General features: G+C 41.5%; 2 protein-coding genes across 2 annotated transcripts; both read left to right on the top strand.

Moving 5' to 3' along the window:
- The first annotated feature begins 15 nt into the window (after positions 1-15).
- On the top strand, positions 16-11,087 carry TMEM129 (transmembrane protein 129, E3 ubiquitin ligase). The gene is made up of 4 exons (XM_064653443.1): positions 16-448; positions 1,495-1,969; positions 4,240-4,399; positions 7,042-11,087. Exons 1-4 carry the CDS (start codon positions 244-246, stop codon positions 7,288-7,290), a joined length of 1,089 nt encoding a protein of 362 aa, XP_064509513.1. The 5' UTR covers positions 16-243; the 3' UTR covers positions 7,291-11,087.
- A 423-nt stretch (positions 11,088-11,510) lies between these two features.
- LOC135413560 (histone RNA hairpin-binding protein-like) lies at positions 11,511-23,576 on the top strand. The gene is made up of 12 exons (XM_064653444.1): positions 11,511-11,797; positions 13,433-13,549; positions 15,310-15,414; positions 15,778-15,897; positions 16,953-17,102; positions 17,728-17,865; positions 18,541-18,657; positions 19,557-19,664; positions 20,083-20,196; positions 20,510-20,623; positions 21,370-21,562; positions 22,273-23,576. The coding sequence occupies exons 1-10, from the start codon at positions 11,745-11,747 to the stop codon at positions 20,613-20,615; spliced, it is 1,128 nt and encodes a 375-aa protein (XP_064509514.1). The 5' UTR covers positions 11,511-11,744; the 3' UTR covers positions 20,616-20,623; positions 21,370-21,562; positions 22,273-23,576.
- Positions 23,577-26,590: the final 3,014 nt, after the last annotated feature.

A 26,590-nucleotide genomic window follows, 5' to 3' on the forward strand; every position in this document is an offset into this window, starting at 1 on the left:
CGATGTCCGGATCCCGCGGCCTGGCAGGCGCAGAGGGATGGAAGGGCGGGAACGGATGGATGGAAGGGAGGGAGCCGATGGAGCGCCGGTCCCCGCCTCCCCTCGCACTGCCGGTCCCCGCCCCGGCATCCGGGGCTGCGGCGGGAAGTGCCGCCGGAGCGGTAGGAATTGGCGCTCGCCCCTGGAGCACCCGGGGGCGCGGCGGGATCTCCCGGGGCCCGCCGTGCCCGGGAGGGGCGCAGCATGGAGAGCCCCGCGGTGACCTTCACTCTGGCCTACGTGGTGTTCGCCGTGTGCTTCGTGTTCCCGCCGGACGAGGTGCGCTCGGCGGGGCTGACGGTGCAGAGCCTGCTCTCGGCCTGGCTGGGCAGCGAGGACGCGGCCTTCGTGCAGTACCACCTGCGGCGCAGCACCGGCACGCTGCTGGCGCACTCCCTGCTGCCCCTGGGTGAGTCCGTCCTTCCTTCCCGTGCACACCCCGGGCTCGGCAGCCGGCTGGCTGCACCCGGAGCACACGCAGTCACCGAGGAGTTGCGTTTCGCTCGACCAGGGAGTTCAGCTTGGCGTCCTTTAGCCATATAGTTCTGCGAAAAATTAAGTGGCGCCTTGCAGGTAATGCTGTTCAGCAAATTCAAAGCATCTTCTTTAAGGTGTGTCATTCTGGCGTCTCACAGGTAGTTTTATTCAACCAACAGATGCAAGTCATCTTCCTTTAGGTATATGGTTCAGGCAAAAGTGGCGTCTCGCAGGTTATTTTATTCAAATTCGGATCACCTTCCTTTAGATATATCATTCTGGTAAAAGTGTTATCTCGCAGGTAATTTTATTCAGCAATTTCGGATCACCTTCCTTCAGGTGTATCATTCTGGTAAAAGTGGCATCTTGTAGGTAATTTTATTCAACCAGCAAATTCAAATTGCCTTCTTTTGGGTATATAATTCTGACAAAAGTGGCATCTCACAGGTAATTGTACTGAACAAATTCGGATCACCTTCAGGTAAATCATTCTGGCAAAAGTGGCACCTCACAGGTAATTTTATTCAGCAAATTCAGATCACCTTCGTTCAGGTATATCATTCTAGTAAAAGTGGTATCTTGCAGGTAATTTCATTCAACCAACAAATTCAAATTGCCCTCCTTTAGCTATATAATTCTGGTAAAAGTATTATCTCTCAGGTACTTTTATTTAACAAATTCAAGTCACCTTCCTTTAGCTATATAATTCTGGTAAAATTGGTATCTTACAAGTTATTCAATCTGCAAATTCAAATCAGCTTCATTTAGCTATGCAATTCTGGTAAAAATCAGGGATGCGTAAGCATTTTCCTAAGATTGATTAAGACAAGGGGCTTGAATTTGAAGTCATCCAGAAGTACAGTAGCTCTCCTGGAGGTGAGCTCACTGGTTAGATACCATATGTTTTAGGGGTGTGTGTTTATTCGTGTACTTGACTGGTTTCTGTAAGCAAGTTGTTTGGTTTTTTTCCCCTTGCAGGTTATTACCTTGGAATGTGCTTTGCTGCACCTGAAAAACATCTTTGCTTTTTCTACCTGGCTTCAAAAGAATGGAAAACTTTCCTCTTCTTCGCAGTTCTCCTTCCAGCAGTCACCAGTGCCCTGGCGTATTACTGGTCACGGAAAGGTTGGAATAATCACCCGTTAGCCCGAACACTTGCTGTCCATGCTCTCCCACAGTCAGGTTGGAGGGCAGTAGCTTCCTCCATCAATACAGAATTCAGGAGAATTGACAAATTTGCCACAGGAGCCCCAGGAGCAAGGGTGATTGTTACAGACACATGGGTGATTAAAGTGACCACCTACTGTTTACACGTTGCCCAGCAGCAGGACATTCATTTGACAGTGACAGACTCCAGACAGCATGAACTTACCCCAGACTCAAACGTGCCTGTGCAGTTCCTCACCATCCGAGTTTCCAGTATCAATCCCTACGTGAAGGCGTTTGATATCCGGTAAAACAACTGTGTTAACCCTGTTTTGTTACATATATACTGTTTGATGGTGCTGATGGAGTGCTTCTGTGTCCGGTCTGAAGACTCCCTGATCTTGTCCCTTCCCTTCTGCTCCCTGCCTGGTGTTCAGAGATGCTGTGTGTGCAGTTCTGCCTTGCAGTGAAATAAAGAACGGTTGTTTAGAAAGATTCACACACCTGCAGCGTTGAATGCATAGTGGTTAAACAGAGAGACTGTCCTGTTTGATCCATTCTTAGGGAGAGGATTTTATTGGAGAAGTAACTGGAGAAATTTAGGTCAAAGATGGAGAACAGGAATGAAAAGGACAATCTTTGGTCTTCCAAATTTTGGGTGATGAGAAAGTTATTTCTCCAAAACTGGCTGTTGTTCACCCATGACTTCGTTTTTTTCCTTCTGCTTAAGACTCGTAATTCTGTCACTGCTCAGAAGAGTTCTCACTGAGCTACTGTAAAGCAAGGAAGTAGTTTTGGTCTGTTTCTGATTTATGTGTTCTCACAGCAGTAAATCTTAGCACACATGAACTGTTAGGGCTTGTTTTGCAAGGGCCCGTGCTGGGTGTTTTCAGCAGTCTGTCCGTGTAGCTGGGCAAAAGTACAAGTTCTGCAGAAACATCTAACACTGAGTAGAAAGGTGCCAAGGTCTTTGGTTTTGTTGTGTCATTGAGAGGAGTACTGAAAGCCATGTTAGGGCTCTTAAAACTATATATTTGAAAAGGCATGCGAGTGTCTTTTTGCTGTCAATGTGTATGTCAGCAGCATTTATTTACTAGGTAATTACTAGGTAGTTAAAAGCAGACAGATCACCAGACTTGTAGATGTGCTGTAGAGCAAGCATGAGGAAGGCATAGAGGTGATTGTGTTAGAGATCCAGGTGAACAGAGCTCAGAACAAGAGGTTAGTTAAGGTAAGAGTGACAGTCCTAAGAGACTTGTGTAGACCTGTGAGAGTGGAAACCAAATGAGTATTAAACAATTAATGATTTTCTTCTGTAAGTGCGTCAGTGCCAGAGTGATAAAACTACACCCCCAGCTGGGCAATCATGACTTTGACAATTCTTTTTAGGGGAAAAAAAAAATCCAACTCCCCCCCCCTTTTATTTTGTGGCTAAACAGCACAGCATCAAGAACAGTGTTTAAAAGCTCCTCTAATAAGATGTCAGAAATAGTAAATCCCCACTAGAATGCAGCAAAATCATATAGGATCATAGTATATATCCAGATTCAGATACACTGTGATGTTTCTGGAAGAAAAATGTTTTTGTGCAGGTGGGCCACTTTTCCTCTGGATAGAAAGGTCTTTGTTATTTGCATGGGTAGTGTCTGTTAACAAACAGATAAATAATCTGTCAAATATCCTTTAGTAGTTAAAACAATGGAGACCACTGGGAGCTAAAGCTGAGCCAGCATTGCATTGTGCTGTGCTCTGGGAATTCAGTGGTAGGAAGAACGAGGGCAACAGTTCCAGACACTGCTCCATGAAAGCTGTTTAATGAGTGGAAGCACTGAGCTGGGGAGTTCTGCTGCTACAGTTCTGAACTGTTACAGTAAAAAGGGGTAACAACAGGGATGTGTCACTGCAGGATCTGTGCGAGGCCTCAAGTGCCACTTGAGGTCTGTGGGCATCATTTACATTTACTTTAGCAGGAGCAGCTGGTGTGAAATGCATCTTGTTACAGCCTTAAATCAGCAGCGGTTTGTAACCTCTGAAATTTCTGGGTTTGTCTAAAATTGGATCATAAAATCACAGAACCTGATAAATTGACATTCTTCTGCTACTTACGTGTACTATATCACCTTGTGATACGTGCTACAGGATATAACTGATTTCTGTCCTCAGGAGTTTATGAACAAGAATTTATATATGATCTAAGTAAATAGGCATTAAAAAGATGGGCAAAAATTGTGTATGCAGTACTTTACAGTTAATGCATGATTTACATACCTGTATTGCTTTTGTTCATGCTGATCACTTCCAAAGCCTTCCTTTATTTTGTGTGATGTTTTAGCTGTTCTCCAGCATATCCTGCTCGCTCCTATGAAGTAGGACAGTGTGTTCTGTTGGCTGTGTCAAAACCAATCATTAAAGAGCAAAAGAAAATAAAATGCTCACTGTTTATTTATTCTGGCTCATGAACCAGCCTAAATAGCTTTTCTGTGGATTCACTTCTCTGATGTCAACCTCTGCAATGTACTGTCAAGGTATTGAAGCAGATAATCATGGTAATGTTTTGTTCCATCTTTTCTTTTTCAGGTTGAACTCCACAGAGTATGGGGAGCTCCGAGAAAAGCTCCGTGCTCCTATCAGCAATGCAGCTAATGTTGTGATCCATCAAAGCCTTAGTGATTTATTTTTAGAAACCTTTACATCTCTGGTGGAAATTAACCAGCCATATCACGTTCCAAGCACTCAGGTGAGACTTTCTATCCATGTGACACTGTAATAATTATACTTTCAATGTATGTGAGCCTGTGATTACTGTGTAATTGGTAAATGTTTACTTAGGGCTGTCTCAGGTGAATTATTAAGAGAATTCATTGTTGTGAGGTTAACAAAATGGTTTTATTAAAAATCTGAATTAAACTCTGAATGATGATTAAATTATAATTATTAATTGAGGGTTATTAAGCAGTAATCACATGGTAATTAAACAGTAATCAATCAGTAATTAAATGGTATTTAACAGCAGTCACTGGTACTGGCTACTTCTAATAATTGTATACAATATGTTTTAGATCTAATAAAAACAGTTGTTTACCTTGCTATGGATAATAGTTAGAGGGTAAGGGATTTCTCAGCCTTGAGAGGTAACCTCGAGAGGTGTCCTGCCTGCCTGAGACAGCCTGCTGCCCTACAGGAGAGTTCAATGGGCTTGGGGGGCTGCAGTAACTTGCTTAGAGTGAGTGACTGGTGGTCAAACTGCCCCTTGGTGTGGGTGTGCAGCTGTAGGACTTACAATGTCATCTAGTTACCTCCTGATAAGACATGGCCTAGATTCCTTAACTTCCTGAGAAGATACAGCCTAGCACAATTCCTTCCAGTCTGCACAGACACACTGACTCCAGTCAGGCCTCCTTGTGGGTGATGCCAGAGCCAAAGTGCTGTTTGCTCAGTCGGGGTGGGTGCATCCCTCACAAGGGCTCACCTGCCATCTCAGTAAACACATCATAAATGTAGTTCAGGCTGCTGCTTCCGTTCCTTCTACGAGGAGATGAACTGTATTGTGAGCAGTTTTGAGACATGAGAAATAAAACAGTGAAATAAAGTCCCCTGTAATAATTCCCATAAAAATATAACGTGAAAACATTTGGAAATTATGATGTTGCGCTTCCAGAAAATTTATGGGGAGTCACAGCTGCTGTTGGTGTTCTTTAGGCAGGTTGCTCCATTACAGCTTGCTTTTCTAGACAGCCAGGTTTTGCTGGATCTTCTGCTGAAATAAACTAATGAATCGTAATTGGGGCTTACTTTGGTTGTAAATAACACCATAGAGTCCTACCTGCAGCTATACTCATAGACCTGGTCATTATTACACTTGTACACCAATCAGAAGTGTGACTATACCACTGTCCAATGTACCAGAGGAAACTAATTAAACCAGTTCTGGTGACCCTGCAGGGAGTCAGTGTCTTATGTTTCAGCTAATGCAGGGAGTAGTTGGTATCTGTGGTAGTGTCATGGTGTGTTCACTCTAGGGTTCCTTAAACTAGCTAAAATAAAACTGGATCAGATTTGCCTGCACATGATGTTGTACGTTCTGGTTGCAGTGCCAGCTTATAGTGAAATGAGATGTTCAAAATAAAGACAAGATAGAACCTGATAATTTTTCATTTTAATTAAAATAAATTAATTTGTGACACATTTAAGTGTCAGCTGAGCTACAGGTCTTTGGTTTGATATTGAGTGATAAATGTCATCACAAATTATGATAAGGACATAAAAAATACAACACTGAATTTTTTCCTATTCTGAATCTCCATGAGTAAGTTGAAAAAGTTAGTTAATCTTTCTGTGCTAGAGGTCTTCCTGCCTAAAAACTAAGATAAGCCTTAATTTCACAAGTTAAAGCTGATGCAGCTTCTGAAAGAAGCACTCCTGCTTCCTGCACACTCCTGGTCCCCATGTTGACACAAGACTTTGTCTGTGGTGAACCTGGTTGTGTGAAACCAGGGCAGAAAGAGGCGAAGCCAATTGGTTTGTGTTCATCTGGATCTGCTCCACAGCCAAGCTGCCAGTGTGGCTGAGCAGGCACTTGAGCTGACAGGGAAGAGACACTGGAGTTGGGAACTAGAGACCGCAGAGCAGAGCTGCTTTTTGGTACACCAGTAGCAGTATGAACAGGATTCAGGTCTCTGTGCCTGTTCACTGTGCTGTCATTTGAACTTTGTCAAGTTCTTGGACAGCTGGAAGACACAGGGGAAACGCTAATTATTGTTTATTAATTGTAAAACACTTCACAGCAAGATGATGTCCCTATATGCAACCGCAAGTTCATGTGGCATAATTAACTGTGGGGAAATATTAATTATTACAGTATTATCCAAGAAAACGTTTCTGGTCCTTCAAGATGAGTGTCCTTGTGTTCAGTACAGCCCCGGTTTCCCCTTTTATATCTCTTACCTATAAAGATGGAAGATAGGAACAGCCATTTGCTGTAGCAAGTGGTAAGAACTGTTTGCTTTATTGTTTTTCTTACTTTATATTGGTATGTTTTTTGAAAAATATCTTGTGTGAATGATAAAGCTGGCTGTGTGCTTACCTTGCTGTGGCTACTGTGCTCTGGAAATAGGTGGAGCTCTTTGGAGACAGAAAGAATGTTTATTTTCAGTCGTTTTTGTTTAATCACTAGTCTCACGCAGCAGTTCTGGGTTTTCTGTTTGAAGAGAAACTTTGCTCTCATTCATTAGAAAGTGTTGTAATAAAACCATTTGATATCTTCTGGTGGGGCAGTTCTGCCTTGATTATTCTGCCACAGATAATTTTCTAAAAGCCTTTGAAGAGCAGTCACAGAAACCATTTTGTGCAGTTCACAATCTGGGCATTTTTCTCCTTTAGGAGCTGGAGCCATGCATAGGGTGTATGCAGACTATTGCTAACATCAAGCTCATCAAGAACTGCCAGGAGCCAAATGAAGGGGAGTGCCAGCAGTGCTACTGCCGCCCCATGTGGTGCCTCACCTGCATGGGCAAGTGGTTTGCCAGCCGACAGGATCAGCAGCACCCAGAGACCTGGCTGTCAAGCCAAGTGCCTTGTCCGACTTGCAGAGCCAAATTTTGCATTTTAGATGTTTGCCTAATACGATGAGTAGTACTTGGGTACGTTTTAACTTTTTTAATTTGAATGTATTTCACAGTGGGTTTGGTCAAAGGCCTCCTAGATTTATTTCTGAGACTTCGTGTTCTACAAGGGTGCAAACTCTGAAGGTTTCTTCTACAGTGTTGAAAACAGATGCAAATCTTTTCAGTTACTTCCCACTCTTACCTGTATCTTTGGTATTTACTCACCTGATATCAATTCCTGGATTTTATTTTTTTTTTAACCATGTTTTCCTTTCTTATGTCTTGGAAGGTTATCCTTCTATATTTGCAGTACTATTCTCTTTTCAAGTTTTAACGTAGGTTAAATTCTTTACATTTTTAAAATTAACTTGGGTTTTGATTCTTTAATAAAGGGCTAACTGAGAAAAATACTTTGATTAGACTTCATTGATGCTTTGTTTTTCTTTACTCCACTTGTCAAGTTCTTAGTAATCTTTGCAGTTGTTCACCAAACAAGTGTACCAGTTGTGGTCCTTCTGCTGGTCCTAAGGGTTTCAGTAGGCTAAGAAATCTAATCCCTGAAGATTTCCAACTCCCATAGGGACTTTTTATTCCATCAGTTTGCCTCTAGCTTACATTTTGATGGATGTCTTTATTTCAAACAACAGAAGGATTCAGAAATACAGCCCATTTACCTACACTGCTAATGCTATGCATCCTGAAATCTGTTGGTTTCTAGGAGCTACATTGCTTAGGGTTTTGATGCGCTGTAGATGATGGGACATTTTTTATTACATTTGAAGGGAGTGCAGCAAACTTCTGAGCTTTAATTTGTGAATTAAAATAACAGAGGGAAAAAACGATAAAAGAGAGAAAGGAACACTTTAATGCTTTGTTCTAGGTGAATAAAAGTCAGGATATCTCCCGCGTGAATAATAAGAAGGATATTGCCAGTAAATCATTAGCAGAGATGACATGCCAGTGATTCCATGAAAACCTCTTGATTATCCTGACAGGCGAGTGCTTTGAGCAGGAATAGGTGGCAGGATGCAAAAATGGTACAAGTACTGGAAGCACAACCATGAAACATTTCATGAGTCTCAGCCGAGCTACAGATGGTGAATTGCACCAAGCTACACTTTAAGCCAGGCAGGAAATGGTTATGAATGTGACTGCAATCCACAATTTAGAGAGGGATAAGGAATTGAAAACAGATTAGACAGCATCGCTTAAAAACTAACATTTATGTTATACTGTTGGTGTTGGTTTTTACCTTTGGATTTTTCAAATAATACTGACTTATAAAAGTCCAAACTGGGTTTAAGGACATTAATTGTTTCAGCATATCTCAGTTGCTATATGTACAACATCTGCTATGCAATTATCTAAACTACCTATTAATAATGGTGGTTTATCTGTTTTTCATTACCCGTTGTTTTGCATTGTATGGAGTGAAAATTTGACGCTGAGACAGCTAGTATGGATTTGTCTCTCCCAAAGAGACCTTAAGTGGCATGTCCCTCTTCAGCTGAATAGGATTAAGTTCCAGAGCTTCAGACAGATTTGTTGACAAGTATGAAAATTAATAAAAAAATCAAGGAGCTGATCAGTGATTGAATTTGAAATATTTCCCACTACTTCTGTCGTAAAGTTATTTGCAAGTTTAAAATGGTCTCTGCAGGCTTTTTTAACCTTTGGAACATTCTCACAGGGCCATGTAGTGTCATCTGACAATGCACCTATTGCTACACAGCAGCCTTTACAAATAAGCATTTTGCAACATTTACTTCTGGAAAGTTTACAGGATGTGGCACAGACACGTGGGATGTGATCCTTGAAATAGTTGCAGAAGAGAGGGTAGGATTTTGGACCTGTGGTTTTGCCACTGACAGTCATTCAGTTCATACAGCTCTTTGCCTGTTTGGAAATAAAATATTTATTGTAAAGATGTGTGAAGTTAAAATCATAAAGGCCTTGAGAAACTTAGATAGTAGATACATGTAGCTGCAGATGGTTTTATAGAAGAAAAACATGTCAGTTGCCAATAGTATCTCATGTAATAGAGCTTTAGACTCCTAATTGCTTGTCCAATTGGAGCTGTTCCATACAGAAATCTACCCTGAATTAACTGGAAGTTTTCATTTCAGTGGAACTTTAATTTTATTCATCTTACCTCTTTTGCCAGTATAACAGTACGATGGAGTAACCATCAAAAATGTAAGATATCCTTGCATCTTTTAATGCTCTATCCACAGAAGTGCCTCTTAGGAAACTTAGTAATAATTATCAAAATAAAATTATGATTTATGTTAATAATAGTGCCTGGCTTAAATTCCTTAAAACAACTATTATTTCCCAAGTTTAAATTCTCAAAGTAGTCTGGCATGCCTCCAAAGTTTGTAAGCTTAAAGGCTGTGTAAGAGAAACAAGTTGTTAAAAATCCATATGACATTTCCTTCTTAGAGGCAGTAGAAGGAGGAACTGTGACTTCTCCCTGCACATTCATATGAGATGTGAATAAACCACTGAACAAGAAAATAATGGAATACAAAAATAGGCATTTGTCTTTGTCATAGCTTCAGGTCATCAGCCAAAGAACCACCTGCACATATAGGGCCATTTGTGGAGAAGATCCTCTCTGTTTGCAGCAGAGAAAACAACACTGCCTCCCACACAATCTTGATACATTTCTTAAAAATGAGGATAGAGTTTACAATTGGTCTTTTTACAGCATTTTATTAAAAAACAAAGCAAACAACAAACAAACAAAACCAAAAAAAATCAAAACAAGTAATGTGATAGGCTAAAATATTTACTAAATAATTTTCTTTTATTATTGTGTGTAAATCACTATTAGTGATTTAGTGTTGCATTTTTCAGCAGTGTGTATGCTTTTCCACATCACTGACTTGTGGGTGGGTGATGTGAGTAATCCAAAGCACCTTATATAAATGTGATGTCACTGAACTAAGACAACGTATCTGTGGGTTCACACTGTCAGTATAAATATGCCATATGTGTGTGTACATATATAGCCCAAATTTCACTCTGTGCTGCAGCTCAGTAGGTGGCTATATTTATTTACACAGTTGTGTTAGTTCTGTAATTTGAGCATTCCAGAAAATACTAGGAAAATATGTTATCTGTTGATTTTTTAGGTTAACATAGTTAACAAAAAAAAGACATTTTTTTTTCCAAGCAGGATATAATTTGAATCAATTATATGAATGAAGATGGGTTTTTTTACCATGAGGCTTGGTGTAGCTTGAACCCCAAAATACCAGGTTATTACATGATCTCTTCAATATGAGTATTTTTGTTGTATCAAAACTGGACCAGGTTGCCCAGAGAAGCTGTGGCTGTCCCATCCCTGGAAGTCTTCAGAGGCAGGTTGGATGGGGCTCTGAGCAACCTGGTCTAGTGGAAGGTGTCCCTGCCCATGGCAGGGGTTTGGAACTACGTGATCTTTAAGGTCCTTTCCAACCCAAACCGTTCTGTGATTTTACTTGTTAGACTGCAGCTAAATACCATTCCAGTCAGGATAAACCTCAATAAGAATAAAGGTCTGAGTGCCATTTCTTAAGAAATATTTGTTGACTTTGAGCTGTTTAAGGAGGTAAGATATAAATATTCAAGCTTTTACATACATTACAAGACATTTTCTTCAAAAGACTTACTGCAGGGTTTCTTATTTGTGATTTTGGGTTTTTGGTTTCCTAGATAGCTTACCTCTTTTAAAATGGACAGTATTATTTAGGTAGCCTTTAAGGAAAAGGTTTAATGAATACATGCAGTTAATCTTAAAACTCTCTGAAGAACTGAATAAAAATACAATTGATTTTATGTAAGACTTCTGGTTTTAATTTTAAAGTTATGTTGGATGGGGCTTTGAGCAACCTGGCCTAGTGGAAGGTGTCCATTCCCACGGCAGGGGGCTTGGAACAATGTGATTTTTAAGGTCCTTTCCAACCCAAACTGTTCTGTGATTCCGTTAATGGTGTGAAATGTGGGACACGTTTCTCTGGAGCGTACCTTGTGGTGCCCACCTTTGGTGAGATGATTTAGCTCACGACATCTAGCAGAAGGCTAACTTGACCCAAACCCAACCCTTGACTCATGCGTGAGGTAACGCTGTGATGTGGGAGCCGGGGTTTTCCCGGGATTAGCGAGCCCAGTGGGCCGGGGGCTCCAGCCGCCCCCACGCTGGGTGAGGGCACAGGAGAGGCTGTGAGGGCCATGGCGCCCTCGCCGTGAGGGAGCCGCGCCCTGTCCCTCACAGGAGCGCGGCCTGCAGTACCCTTCGCCTCCCCCTGTAACTCCCGATCGGCTCCCCGGCAGGAACAGCACATTTCTGCCTTGCCCACACTCGGCTCTCTCCCGGCTGTGGCACAACGCGGAGGGCGCCTGCGCTACCCTCCCGTTCCAGGAGGCCGGGCCGCGCCTGCGCTGGCGGCGGAGCCGGAGCCATGTTCGGCCGCGGAGCCGCCGCTCGCCTCAGCCATGTCCGGCGGGCAGCGGCGCCCGGGCGGCGGGGATCCGGCCGGGCTGCGCAGGTGGGAGCGGACGCGGGGGTCGGGGGGACCCGGGGCGGGCAGGCATCGCTCCCTCGGGGCGCCTCTGGAGCTACCGCGGCTCCGCTGTGGGTGCGGGCGGGGGGGGGGGGGGGGGTGATGGTGCTGCTCGTCCCAGGGCGCCTGTTCTGAGGCGACTCCGGGAGGAGCTGCTGGAGGGTTGGGATCCTCTGCCAAACATCCCCTTTTCTCCTGCGCCCTCGCCTCCCGTGCAGAGGCTGCCTTGGTGTCCCTGTCGGCGAGGAGTGAGGGACCAGCAGCCCGGGCAGGGCGTGGGCTCGGACTCGGTGCCCCAGCCCGGTGGGGGCACTGGGATTGTCCTCAGGCTGGCGTGGGCGGGCAGTGCGAGGCAAACACTGCAGTGTTTGTAAAAGGTCAGCATTTTCGCTTAGCATTTCCTCCTGCATTTTCAAACAGTGGGATGTGTTGTCTTGTTGTACTTACGTAAGCTGGAGTGCATTTTTTCCCCGCTGTTTCTTTCAAGTCCTTAAATCGAGTAATTGCTGTTGAAGGCTGTTAGAGGAGGGTTTTATCTATCTACTGCCTTTGCAAAAACCGAGCGCGTTGGCAGTGTCCTTTTGCCTGGATCCGCGATTCGGAGCGAGCTGTCTGTGCTATGTCTTGGTGGTAACTCTGAGCCCTCTGGGAGTGGGAAACTCCCAGAGCCAGTCGGGGTGGAGGAGGAAGGGAAGGAAAACATCGGTGGTTAATGCAGGATTAAAATATCAAAAACCTTCTTTTCCTCTCACTTGTTGACTTAAGCCACGGAGACGTGGCACACAAAGAGCCCTGTGTTTGCTGTTACTCACAGGCACACAGGTACAGTGTGTTTGCTGTGCAGAGCCTGCAGTACCAGGTCGTTCTCCCAGGCAGGTGGTGAGGGTGGATCTGCAGGTGTGGTCCTTGGCCCAGGAGCCAGGTCTGGTGTCAGCAGACGCTATGGGGGTGTTTTGTTTAGCAGCCTGTCATTTAAGAGGTCCAAGCCCCCAGAACTGAGAAGGAAAATGTAGAGAACTCTTAACCCTTAAGCAATCTCTGGCTGTCCCGCCGGTGTGTTGCAAAGTGGTAGAGTCAGGTCCTTGTTCCTTATGAGGGCTCTGCAGTGTCTGGTAAAGGATTTCCTGGGTAAAAGTGTTTCCACGTGAACATTTGACCTACTTCTGCTTAGCCATTTTGTTTCCATGTGTTGAAGTGATGTTTCTGCATTTGCCTTTTCCACTAGTTTACTACTGAATGGGACAGTAAGTGTCAAATAATGCACTGCTGACAGAGGACAGTCTGAACTTTGGCACAGGTCCATAAACCTGGGGACACTCCTCAATTAGGGTTTTTTTTCCCCACCTTTTTGTTTGCAAATAGAAAATATTTTTGTTATCTAAATATTAATGGTTTATTTGAAAATTCTTATGTCCTAATTGCATTAGTCAAAGGCCTTTTCTCAGCAATTGCATTGTCTAACACCTTTGTTAAGTTAGTGTTGCCTGAATAAGTTCTTGCAAATCACATACCTGTTTGCCAAATCAGATATTTGTCTGATATTGTCCATATTTGTTTTGTATAGGCAGTGTTCAGTGACTACCAGGGACTTGATTTCAGATGAAAATTCTTGTTTTCTAGTTCTGTGCAACATCCACACTGCTGGCACCAAGAACAGGAATGTAGAAGCTGGAATGATTCAGATTCTTTGGTGTTTGAGGAATATCAATGTGAGCATTCAGACCAATGGCTGGAGAGGTAAGGAAAAAATGTATTCTTTAAATGTGTCCTTAAATCTTCACTTTCTTGCATTCTTCTTTAGGACTCAAGAAAAGCTTGGCCATGATTAGATTAAATGTTTTCTAATAATACAGTAGCATGGAGCTAGGAAATAATACCTGCATCCTGCCAAGAGACGACCATCCATTTTGTCTGATTGAAATACAAGCCATAATATTAGCAAGTATTCCACATGAAAGGGAGAAATGGTATATACTGAGGCAGTAGTCTAAGCTCTTTATTGCTGTAGTCTTCAGTATTAGTATAAAATTCCCATTGAAGCCATATGCTGTTACTCTCATGCTTTGCCTATGCATTTATGCATGTAAATGTGGGCAAACCATCTTTGTCTCTTCACTTGACAGTGCACTTGGTATGTTCAGCTGAACTGCAGTTTTTAGTAAACACTTTTTCTTTTTTTTTTTTCGTAGTCCACTACTAAGAACAATTTGAGATGAGATAAAAGTTTATACGTAGGTAATTCTAGGAAGATTTTGCTTTGCTTTTGGATATTCCAGACTAAAGACCTAAGGTAGAGGCAGTGGTGTCTTAATGTGGAGGAAGTGGTTGAGATTGACACCAAGGTGAAAAGTGGTGAGTGCTTGGATATTTGCATAAAACTGAGCAGAATGTAAGTTAGAAGAGAGGAAATATTTTACTGAGGGTACATGAAATATTTTTTTTTTTACATAATTCATGCATCTCTGAGTATTACATTGTATGGATGTGATTGTAATTTCTGATGGCATGTTTAATATTGCTTTGTTAATAAATTAATTCTTTGAAGAGCTTAGGAAAGCCCTTCTATTCAGGAATGTTTTCTATGTCTTTGATGCTGCCATGAAAAATACTAACTATGTTTTGAGTGTGGGTCTAAGTGGATGTGCCAGCAGTGTTTTGTGTTTCTCTTTTGCTGAGTAGATATGTTCCTTTTTAGTGTGAAATCTTTACTTCCTGTGTTAAAATGACACTGTCAGCATGGATGATAGTTTCATCTGTTGATGTGAAACTATTTATGGAAAGTAAGACTATAAGCTCAATCTACTTCTGTATTACTTACATTAAATGTTGAGGCAGTAATGTTGGCAAAAGAGGGCGGACTGAAAGGAGAAGTTTTCAACACTTACATAAATGGGAACTGTATAATGCCGTAATTTTTTAAGTTAATGAGGAAGTTGGTAAGTGTTCCATCTCTTGCTGAACATCAGTTGATGATTTAAGAGCTTCCTGACTGCTTTTTTGGCTTTGCACAGCAAAGTTTGCATTTTGAAATTATGATATTGGGATATGATATCATCGGACAAAATACTAGTTCTGCTCACATGATGGATGTTTTTCTATTTCTTAAGCATCTCCCTGGTCCTTTAAAAAGACCTTAGCTGACAATGGAGAGCAGCAACTAGACTAATTTTAACCTCAAGTAATTCCATGACTTGGGATATCTGATGGAATTGATATGTCCAGAAGGTCTTCAAGTAGTAGAGAGAGCTGAGATGAAAGTATTTTAAGAGATCGTGAGGTGCTGTGGCAGGAGATTCACTTCAAGACCATTTTCTTTCCTTGCAAAGTAAAACTGATAATCTTACATCACTGCTGAAGGTGACTTTGAACTGAAATAGAGTAGGGGCATGCCCGTGGTTTTATGGTTGTGGAGCTGGTTTTGTCCACTGTTGAAGTTGCTGTTCATTAAATATGTTACGAGAAGCAGACATTCATATTGAATTTCCTTTATTTTCTAGCTCTACAGCACCAGAACATTCTAGGTCTCTTTCTAGCTGCCCCAGCTGGGAAGGTAGAATTGAAGAAGGCAAAACAATGAGGACATCAAATAAAAAAATGACAAAGTAAGTACTGAACAATTACTAAGTATTGTTGTGTTGGTTTTTGCAATAGCCATCTGATGATCTCTGACTATTTTACATGCATTAAAGAAGATTTGAAACACAGCCAGGCTCTTTCATATTGAGCCTGAAGGAAGCCTAAAGGAGAGAGTAGCACTGAGAAGTTTTATCTTAAAAGCTACCTCTGTAATCATTTCAGATTCAGGTTTGGTTAGCACAACTTTCTCTTCTGTAAACTAGTGAGGTAAGGGTTGTTCTTACTGCCTGTCAGAGTAAAATACAGGAAGTTCTAGAGTTTTTGTTTATATAACTTCTTGTAAAGCTCTTAAGGTTCCTTTCAACCTAAGTGTAATTTTTGTTTTCAAGCGATTCTCCTAATCCAGCTGAAAGGGAAACAGATGAAGTGGTTCTGAGGAGAAGACAAAAACAGATCAATTTTGGAAAGAATACCCTTGCATATGATAGATACATTAAAGAAGTTCCAAAGTAAGTTGCCTTGTGTTGCAGATTTCCAAATAAATTCCTTTTTGTTCCTGATGTGTGCATAGATCAGCACAGAGCTTTAGTTCTCTTTAAATTCTGTGAACAGCAAGTGAAGGAAACTTAAACCAATTGATGTTTTCAAGAGAAGTCAGCTATTTTCTGCATTTGAGCAAATGTAGATAGGGAACATTTAGAGCTAAATGTTCCCTTTGTGGATTGCTGTTGTTAGAAGCAAGTATTCTTTAAATAAATTCTGTATTAATCAGCTCCCTGTGATTCTGGGGAGTGTTGCTAGGCTAGTGTGAAGTTAATTGGTACCAGGAAATGTCGTCTTTGGATGAGGACTGTAGCACAGTAGCATGGTCACATCTTCAGTAATGTCTTTTTCTTCAAAGAGTCTTGGGTTGCTTTGTGACAGCATTGTTACAGTGTCTCCCCAATGTAGGTTCTGTCTCAGTGGCTTCCCGTCTCAACTTGGTGTTCTCCCTCAGCTTAATGGCTGTGGGATGGGGCAGGGCTGAGTGGAGAGAAGAGGAGGCCTTGAAGTGCAAGCACTGGTCAGCAACAGCCAGAAAATAGTGTGTTATTGGCACTGTTTTAGACATAAATCCAAAACACAGCACTACAGGGGTTGCTGTGAAGGAAGTTAACTCCATCGCAGCCAGACTCAGTACAACACTGAATACAAAGAAACTGCACCTGATTCAGGAAAACTGAGTACAAGTAGCAGGAGGTTAGGCTGCTAATGAAGGGGTATGAGTTATGCTTCTTCAGTTTCATACTTGTCCATGAACAATAGGAATCTGCTTTTAGCAGCTGTCAGAGTACTGGACTGGATGAACCTCAAATCTGACTCAGCGTGTTATTGTTAGTTGTTGCTTTTGTGATCTATTTTTGACAATGTTTTAGAATAGACACGTTTCAGTTAGATATTTTAAAATAGGAATGTTTTATTTATTAGACTACTGATGCCAGTGGGGTCTGATGGACTGAGAATTTTTTTTTTTTAAGAATGAAAATAATGGTCTGAAATAATAAATGTTACTATGTACTTACAGGAATCAGCGAATACCAGGAGTTCATCCTAGAACTCCCAACAAATTTAAGAAGTACAGCCGTAGATCCTGGGACCAGCAGATCAGGCTGTGGAAGATAGCACTGCATGCCTGGGATCCTCCTGCTGAAGAGACCTGGGATCTGCAGCCAGTGTGTGTAAATGGGTGAATTAAGCCAGGCATTAAGGAATTAAGGAGGGCTCTGTATGTCCTTTAGAGCATTCCTGACTGGGAGCAAGGGAGGAGATCAGGCTCAGAAGTGGGAGTCTCCTTGAATGCCTTGTTTTCCTTTTGAATTCTGTTAGTCTTTAAGAAATTCCCATTACTTAGTCTGAGTTGATCTTTAATCAGGTGTTCTGGAGAGGGAGGCATTTGGTCTGCCTGCAGTAGTACATTCCCTTCCCCTGTGTATTTACACTGGTGAGCACAAGGTCACATTATTTTTCTAGAAAGAGATAGGCAAAAGCAGAAATTTAATTACTGTTCCTTGACTTTGATAACCTTTCCATCTTTGATGCCAGCTCATACTTTACAAGATTTAGAATAGTAAATTAGGGAGGAAAAGAGTGAATGGAATTCTATTGGCTCTGTTACTGCACTGTGTAAATAGTTTTACTCTGTTGTAATTTGACCTATGGTGGAAGTTGCAGTTTTTACACCATTTGGATGTCATATGGGATGAACTGTTAATTGTTACCACAGCTTAACTGCTGTCTGCTTGGAGCAGTAAGCCAGATGGGCTGTTTTTTAAACCTTTTTTTTTCCATCCTGTTTTTAGTAGTACAGAACCCTCAGGCAGTTCCCAGGAATGGTTCTACAAAGATCAGGATGTTTCTGCCTCCTTTGTGTTTGACGAAAAGCAGAAGAGAAATGAATGTGAAGACGAATTCAGGCAGACTGACTACACACCTGAGAGGTATGAGATGAAACTTTCCTGGTTAACTTGGGGAAATAATTCAGTGCATGTCAATGCTGTCAGGTTTTTGTAGGAAATGTTTTCTGTGGAAGAGCAGTTAAAATGCAGCTGTGGAGTTTGACACTTGATGTTGAATGTAATCCATCAGTGGTACAGAGCACTGAATGTGGACAAATTACCAGCACTGCAGAATTGCATGACTAACAGGAGGAAAAGCCAGTGTTTTTTCAGCTTCTCTGTTTATACAGTGGGGTACTCAGGTTTCTTTGACCACCATTGGCATGTGCTGAAAGTAGGAGAACTTTTTCAGAAGCAGGAGTCACCATCCTTAATAGTATTATGCCTGTTTGCAGAACAGCAGGGAGACTGACAGTGAAGCACCCTATGCACTTCCCTGTTTACTAAGATATCTTGTCCTGGGGGGGGGATGTGTGTGAAGCTCAAAATGGTTCTGCTTCCAAGCTGCTTCTGCAGTTGTGTTCACATTCCATAATACAATGGCATGGTTACCAAAAATTGAGCCATTTTTTCTGTGTTCCTCTGTGTGCCTCAAGAATCATACCTCAAAAAGAATCATCCTGTGTAGCATGTGCCATTATTTAGCAGAACTCTGATAAGCATTTCAGCACAGATATAAAATGCTATGTGTGTAAAATCTGTGTCTTATTTTTGTAGTCCCTGTTCATCCGATTCTTCTCCAGTATGGAAACGCAGAAAAAGAAATAATTCTGAGTCCTCTGTGGTTTCAGAGAGCAAAGCCCCTTATGTGCAGATGTACCACACACTGGAAAGGTATGAAATGACTCTGATTTCCAAATATGGAAATTCATTGATTATATGAACTGACTTTTGGAATATTACTGGTATTTTTCCCTCCATTTGTTAATAGCTTTAATTTTATGTAAATGTGTGTGCAATTTAATGAGGAAGGGAAATCATGCCAGAACAATTGTGTTGTATGATAGCAAATATTTACAGAGGTCCGTTGCAAAGATGAAGAAAATTTCAGTGTCACAAGTCACAGCACAGAGGGGAGGGGTTTTTTGTGTGTAGATTTAGGCAACACTAATATGTTGCTCTTAATTTCTCTTGGACTGCTGAAACTTGCTGCCTGTTTAATTATTACTAAGTTACATTTTCTCTGTACTATGTGTATTAAATGTACCCCTTAAGGGATGTGAAAAGAAGCTTTGTGTATTTTGATTAAGCCTTTTCCTGCCTTGTGAAAGATGGTGTGGAAGAAAATGCTGGTTGGAACAACAAGGAATTGGGTCACACAGCCTGGGACTGGGAGGTTAATGTTAAAAAATGAATAATACAAGGGTAGAGTTTTTCAGGCCAACACCTTTATTCTAAGTTGTTCAAGATTTAAGCTACTTCTGTAGCTATTGGAATCATATTTCCTTTTTTCTCCTTTCTTATCTGCTGCATAAGAAGTCTTCCTACAACTAAGAAATGATAACCTGTGTAGAGGAGAGCACGGTTTTAACTGTACAAAGTTTTGTCAGAACCACCAGAAAACTTGACCATTTTAAGTTTTTCAGGGGTTTACCAGACTTTCCACACTAACCTTAGTAAAAATCTTTATACAGGTTGGCTTTTTTTCTCTCTACTTATTCCCCCTTCAGAAAAATTAAGAGGAACTGTGTTACAAAGGTGCGTGGATTGAGACCTTTTCATTTTATTTCCAGCTTTACTGACTCAGGACATCAGGAGGCTTTTTCAAAATGCGCAGAGTGGGAAGCCTTTGATGAAGATGATGAAGTAATGACAGTACAGCAAGGTATAGAAATAACAAGGTAAATACCACAAAGATTATGACAGTATTTCTGTTTATTGCTTATGCTGTGAAGGTGCCCTTCGCTTTTCTTCTTAATCTTTTCCTTCATTGGTTAATGCTACTTTTTTTTCCTTCCTTACATTTCCTCCAACCTGTGATATGTTTCGTTGTTATTTTTGTTCTTTGAGTTTACTTGGCTTTTTCCAGTCTGACTCTCCATCTGTTGCTTTCTGCTGCGTCTGCCATTAAGTAATGCCAAAAGATGAGCCCCTTTCATGGTCTTTGTCTTATGAAAAGCGGTGGCAGTTGGCAGAGTTGGTCCCTGTGGTTGTTACTCACCTCTCACTTCCTCAGCCTGGGAGCTGGAAGCTTCCTCTCTGTCTCCTTAGAGGTTGTTTTGTAGCTGACATCAACGATAGTTATTTGTTTTTATGCAGTGACCCAATTCCAGCGGGTTGTTCTTCAGGGTTGAACAATCCGAAACAGAAAAAATCCAACTTCTTTCTGCCTGACAGCAAAACTTGCAGAGACACAGACTGCAGGCTGGAGAGGTATGAAACACAGCTCATCAATCAGGGTTTGGGGTTTTTTTTGCAGATTAATTTAGAAGCTTTGTTGAATAATGCTGTATTTCAATCCAAGCCTTTATTGTAAAGATAGATTTTTAATTTTTTTTTTTTTTTTACTGTTCTTCTTATGGATGTGTTGGCCAATATTTGTTGTGTGGTAAAATTCTGTCCTTATGTTCTCATGTTACAGTCTGTATTAGAATACATAGGTTGTAGCCCTATTTAATGTAAAAAGATTTAAAAGGTTACCATAATAAAGCCACTTGGTCTTTGGTTTGTTTTTTTTTATTTGTAGGCTTAAACTTTGTAGCAGTTTCTTGGAAGGACATCGGTCAGAATACCCTGAAGGAGGATGGGGAAGTGCAAATGCTGAAGATACAATAATGAGGAAAAAAATTTAAATACCAAGGTAAGTTTGTGCTGGCTGCTTATTTAACCTGTTCTGTTTTAGTAGCCCATCCACAGTATCATTCTACACAATCAAACTGTTCAGTTCTAGCAGATCTTATTTTATTCCTTTATTATATTACTATTTTATCCCATCCTCTTGTATTTAATGCAGCACCTGAATGAAAAGATTTAACGATTCACAGTTGCTAAATTGAAATATTTATCTGTCAGGCAGAAAATGTGGTTTATCACTCAAATGAAAAGTGCCAGTTTTTTTAATTATTGCAGTAGCACCTTTTCTATCTCTTCATATTTTTGTAATGAAGTCACAACTTTGAGTTTTGCAGCAGTAAATTTTAGTGAAAACTTCCTCTTGGACTGTAGATTCCTGTGGTACATTAATAGGATGGGTAGTAATCTTGTGTCAAATGGGTTTTATTAGCAGGGAATCTTTTGTGTAATTAGATTGTCTTTGATCTATGTTTGGTGCAGGCTTGGAAACGTGGACTAAGATTTAAATGTTAAACAGTGATCTTTGAATATTTTGCACAATAAAACTCATTAAGAATATGGCACAAAATCAGTTTTACATTCAGATTTTGCATTCTAGCAATAGGAGGAAAAGGCAGATAGAGCTTTTAAAAAAAGCTGATAGCATTTTTCTTTTGATTTTATTGATTTTTAATTTAAACTCTTTGAGCATGAATAAGATTTAATATGCATTCACTTTGCCAAAGTGCTAATTCAATATTTGAAAATATCTAGTCTCTCTTTGTATATAGAAGTATTGAAGAAGGAATTTCTCCTGTGACAGAAAAAGACTTGAAGAATAGGGATGTAGTCTGAGATCAGCTGATCAAGTCTTGGAAAACTGGTGCTGTCATGTAGGATCTGCACTGCAAGAGGAAGAGATTTACAGTCAGCAAACGTGCAATCAACACAAGGTGAAATTATTCAGGTAAAAGAAGCATTTCTGTCTACATCACACTTCAGAGCCTTTCTGGTTTCTAGATAGTTGATATTCAGCTGTTTTGCAGTGGTCTGCATTGTAAATAAGGCTCAGTTAAGGAGTGTATATTTTCAGGGGGTTTGTAATCACTCTTAATTGAAAAAATATCTGTGTTAGATGTAAAATGTACAAAGTGAATTAAAAAGCTTCTTTATGGAGCAGCACATTGGTTTCCTGGGATGCAAAGGTCAGTATTTAGAGCGACACGGCCTTTAACCGTGGCTTTTAGGTGTGATGAGCTCTAACTCTCAAATGGCAGGAACTTTGTCTGTGGAAGGTTAATCTTGCTTGAAAACCAGACAGTGGGTTACATGGTGGAATTCCACACCACCTACCTTTTTGTTAAAATAACATTTCTGTCTTAAACAGGAAAAATAAATGTGGCTGGTTTGGAGCGCAGTTAAATGTCCGTAAATATGAATGTACCTGGTTCCTTTCTAGGTGAAAACCTTAGTCAGCAGGACACCTAAGATATGTCAGTAATTCATTAATTAGAATTAAGAGAAAAATGTATTCTATGAATTAATAATGACATTTAGATGAACATTTTGCGATGGGTTGGGAATGGTAGGCTCAGGTGCTTCCTCTTCTCTTTCACAAATACTTCAGGAATATATGAGATATTTATAAAATGCTGTTATATGGTTTTTTTTGTTTAGGTTTCTCCAGATCTTTATAAGGATAGATTGTTTTCTACAAGCTGTGCCTCAAGTGTAAAACTTCAGATTTCATGAAGCCTGTGCTACAGTGACAATGGATGTTCCTTAAAGCTTTTGTGAGAAAGTTTCTGCTGTCCCTGCATTCGCAGGTGACATGTGCATCACATTGCAAAGGCTACTTCAGGTGATGGATCCTGCCATTCCATATGGAGATCTTGCTCCTAAATGCTACGCCAGGGAATTGGTTCAGTATTCAGTCAAACTGAGGAATGTCAGCCCTAAAACCAAGGAGTCCCTTTGCTTTACTGGACCAGAATTGTACATCCAGCCTGAAGAACTGCTTCAGAAGAATGTAGATAATTTCAACCTTTCTCCAGTTGTTAAAGACAAGCTGTTCAGAACTTTTGGAGTGGGTGGTCATCCATTTGGCCTGTTTATTGTTCTCTGAGATGTATTAAGATAGCATTTGCCTAAGCCAAGTGAGAGAAGAGAAAGGAAAAGGTGATAGTTTATCAGAATCAGATCCTTTTCTTGAAGGGGCTGAGCGACTGCTAGAACAGTAGCACAGCTTAAATACCCAGATTTTGCTTTTACGTGTTTTGCAGCCTGACCCAAAGAGCCAGTCTCCTGTTAAAGAGTGTAAGAGGATGATTTCAGTGCCTGCTGTTCCTACAGGAACTGGGGGTGAGAAGCAGTATTTGCAGATGTGGAGCTGCTCTTGTCCAGTCTGAGGGATATGATGGTGCTGGGATAGGTTCTCCTTTGTTTTACTCTTCCAGCAGTGTGCTCAGAAGATTGAAGTGAGAGCTGTGGCTACAGTGGTTTATACAAAATTCATGTGCCAGTTACAGGAACTTTATAGTCCTTGTGGCATTTTGTGTAGCATGTCCTGGGATACCAATGTCTGCTAGAGCTGGGAGTTGTCTCTCTGCAGGAGTTTGGTTTGGCTTTTTTGCCACAGTCTTGCCGTGGGGCTGGCAGTACCCAAGGGCTAAAATCCCACTGTGCTGCTGATTTGAAAGTAAGCTCCTTCCCCAGAAACTACTCCCAGTTCCAAAACGTTATTTCCAGGTGTGCTCAGGCATTTATCCCAGCACAAGGGTGGCTCAGTCACACACCACGGAGCACAGAGTGTGTGTATGCAAGGGACACATCTGTACAGCACTTTTTTTAAGAAGTAATATTTAGAACCTTGTTGTTCCAATGTGCATGCTTCCATGTGACTTATGATGATTGTAAATAAGGGAATGTGTTACTTTTTTGGCTTTTTGCCTTTATGCAGAAGAATTAAAGACTTTAAAAATCGTTGTTGGTCGGCTTTTGCTGTTATGTTTTTAGAGTTTGATTATAAAAGGAATATGTGGGTTCAGTAGTCCTTTTTCATTTGTTTTCATTCTGTTTATTTTGAGTGTTGTCTTTGGTTTATTAGCCCTTGCTAAAAGGGGGAAAGAGGAGTCTTCAGATATTAAATCAGACTCTTGAATGCAGTTTACAGCTCAGGTTGTGTCCAACCCCTCAGTTTGTATTTTGGCGTCTTACCTTGAACTTGTGTTTAGGATGTTGTAACCTAGTGGGAGGGAGCAGCTGAAGCCCCAGCACCTGTTATGCTGTGAGAAAGGTGTCTTCCTGGAGAAGATGGAACTGCCAGGTGAGAGTAATAGGCTGTCATGAAATACTTAAACTCTGCTTAAGTATTTAATGAGTATTAAGAGCCCTTAAGCTTTTGCCTAAAATGGACAGGGCTTGCAGTGAATTTATGGACACATATCCATAAGAATTGTACTTCAGCAGTCCTTAAAAGATCTTATATTTCTTGGTTGAAGATACCCAGACTAGAAATAGAGTAACTAACCTGCCTGTGGCAGTGAAATTTTGGGTAGATCTGTTCACTAATCCAGGTTCTGTATGCTTGGACAAGGAAAGGAATGCTGAGCAGGTGAGGTTTGGGGTCTGCTAAAATCATTTCGTGCAGTGCTGCCACTGGATGTAGGATCACCACGTGTTCTAATTATTAACAGTAACCTCATCAGTCCAGACAGAGCAGCCAAAATTGGAATGCAGCCTGTCCATGCACTTGTTTACCTACCCAAGGCTATTTTAGAGTCTACAACTGAGGTACGTGAAGCAGGAGTCTGACACTCCACCCCCAGTTTGTATTTGATACCCTTCCTTTAATTTTACCCAACTTAATTAAATCTCCTTTGTCTAAATCTGTGCTCGGTTTGTAATTAAGCCAAAATACACCCCGAACTTCACCAGCCAGGTTTAAATTTCTTCCTGGAAGTGGCAAGTATTTTGTGTTGGCATGATTCCAATTGAGAGGATCTCCTTACAGATGATACATTATCTGTGTCTGTGGAAACCTTCCTTCACTGGCAGTTCTGAAATGCCATAGCTCGTGTGTACCTTTTGTTTGTAAAACTCATGCTTTGAGATCACAGTTGAGGATATCTCCTCCCTAAATTTCCCACTGTGGTGTGAAACTGCTTTTCTGAAGGATTTTTATTGCTGACAAGGACAGAAAGATGCAAGGCAGCTGCAGTCCCTGAGCTGTGTCACAGCAGATAGTTCTACTGGATAAACTGAATTTAATTTGTACGTAGTGTTATGCTAAAAGCACTGTGTGGCTTCCAGGCTGGAGCTGTCCTGTCTGGCTTGCTTGGATGTGTTCAGGTAAACATGCTGTTCCAGTCAGCTTATCTCAGAGCCAGGCTGAAGGGAGTGGAGTTTGTTTTTACATATTTGGAACCTTTGCTGTACTTCAAGCATGTCCTTGGTTCAGGAACACAGTTCTGTTTTCCACAGTGGTGTGTGGGAAAGAAGAGGTGCTGGCTGAGCAGACTTTACTGCAGCAGTGAGGGTGTCCATGCAAATGCCACCCAGAAAGATGTGAGCTTGTACAATTACAGTAAGGCCAGGCAACAGGAAAGGAATTTTCAAGGTAAATCCCTTCATATTACTATTTTCAGATCTAAGTGGGAGCCACCCCAACTGTTACCACCAGAGCCAGGCGTTTTGGACACATCCTACAGCAGAGATGCTCTGAGGAGAAAAGTACAGGACCTGTGTACAACCTTCAGGGGAAAAATGAGTGGAAAGTAAACACAGTTCTTGCTTACCTGTTCTCAAAACAGTACTGATTTCAGTCAGGAGCACCAGGCACGTAGCTGTGTACGTGATGGCTGGAAACACCAGACACAGTACCAGGCCTCTTCCATTTCTGTGAATAATTACATGAGAAATTTGTAGTTTGTGAAACTCTGCTTCATTTCCACACTGGAGATGCAAATCCTCCTCTCACCATCCTTTGTGTATCTTTATTTTTAAAAAATCAAAACCAAACACCACCCTGTTGCTGTGCTCAGAAAGTCTCTCCAAAAGCATTGCTGCACTTCAGTAGTTGCTTTTGTGTTTTAAACTGATACTAAAAAAGAACCCCACACATTAAAAAAAAAACAACTCAGACAATTTCTGTTTGCTACTTCTGACATCTGTTTTACCAGATGTGGCACCTGGGGACATGGTTTGGTGGTGGCCTTGGCAGTGCTGGGTTAATGGATCGACTTGATGATCTTAAAGGTCTTTTCAAGCCTTAACGATCCTGTGATTGTAAGGAAGAAGAAAACTCAGTGTGCTGCATCTTTCTGAAGTGTCCACCAGCCTTCAGGCCACAGGGGCTGCAAAGGTATTTTTGTTTAAGGCTGTGTGTATTCAGTTGCAGGAGTTCTCCGGATTGTTTATAAATTACTATTGCAAAATGTTAGTGTGTGCCGGATTCTCAGGGTGAGCAGGATCTCACTGTGCATGCAAGTGCTGTTAAAAACACCTGAAAGCTCTGCTTACCAAGGCATAACAACCTCGTGGCATTACCCAACTTCCTTCACTATTGATATGAAATACTATTTAACGGCATGTCTTTTTAAACAACATAAATGTAACCGTCTGCCGTAGGGTTTGAACCGTCCCTTGAAATACCCTGAAGAAGTGCAGAAGAGCTGTGTCGGTGACCGGCCATCCTTCATATTTAAATCGCGGAGATCTGTGGGTTTTTTTCCTTTTGTTTCGGCTGGGGTTTTGTGGGGGTTTTTTGTTGGTTTTTTTTTTGGCTGTTGTTTCGGGCGCGCGCCAAAAACCGATTCTCCCGCCAACACGCCCCGGGGGCGGGGCCGGGCGGAGCGGGCTGAACCACCACACTATCGGAGGGGGGTGTGTGGGGTGTGTATCAGTGTGTAAAGGCGCGGGGCGGGGAGTTGCGCTTCCCCCTTCCCCCCCTCCCGTACCTGTCCCCTTGGAGGCGTCCCGCGGGGGGGCGGGGCGG

This window comes from Pseudopipra pipra, chromosome 4, assembly GCF_036250125.1.
Source record: "Pseudopipra pipra isolate bDixPip1 chromosome 4, bDixPip1.hap1, whole genome shotgun sequence".
NCBI lineage: Eukaryota > Metazoa > Chordata > Aves > Passeriformes > Pipridae > Pseudopipra > Pseudopipra pipra.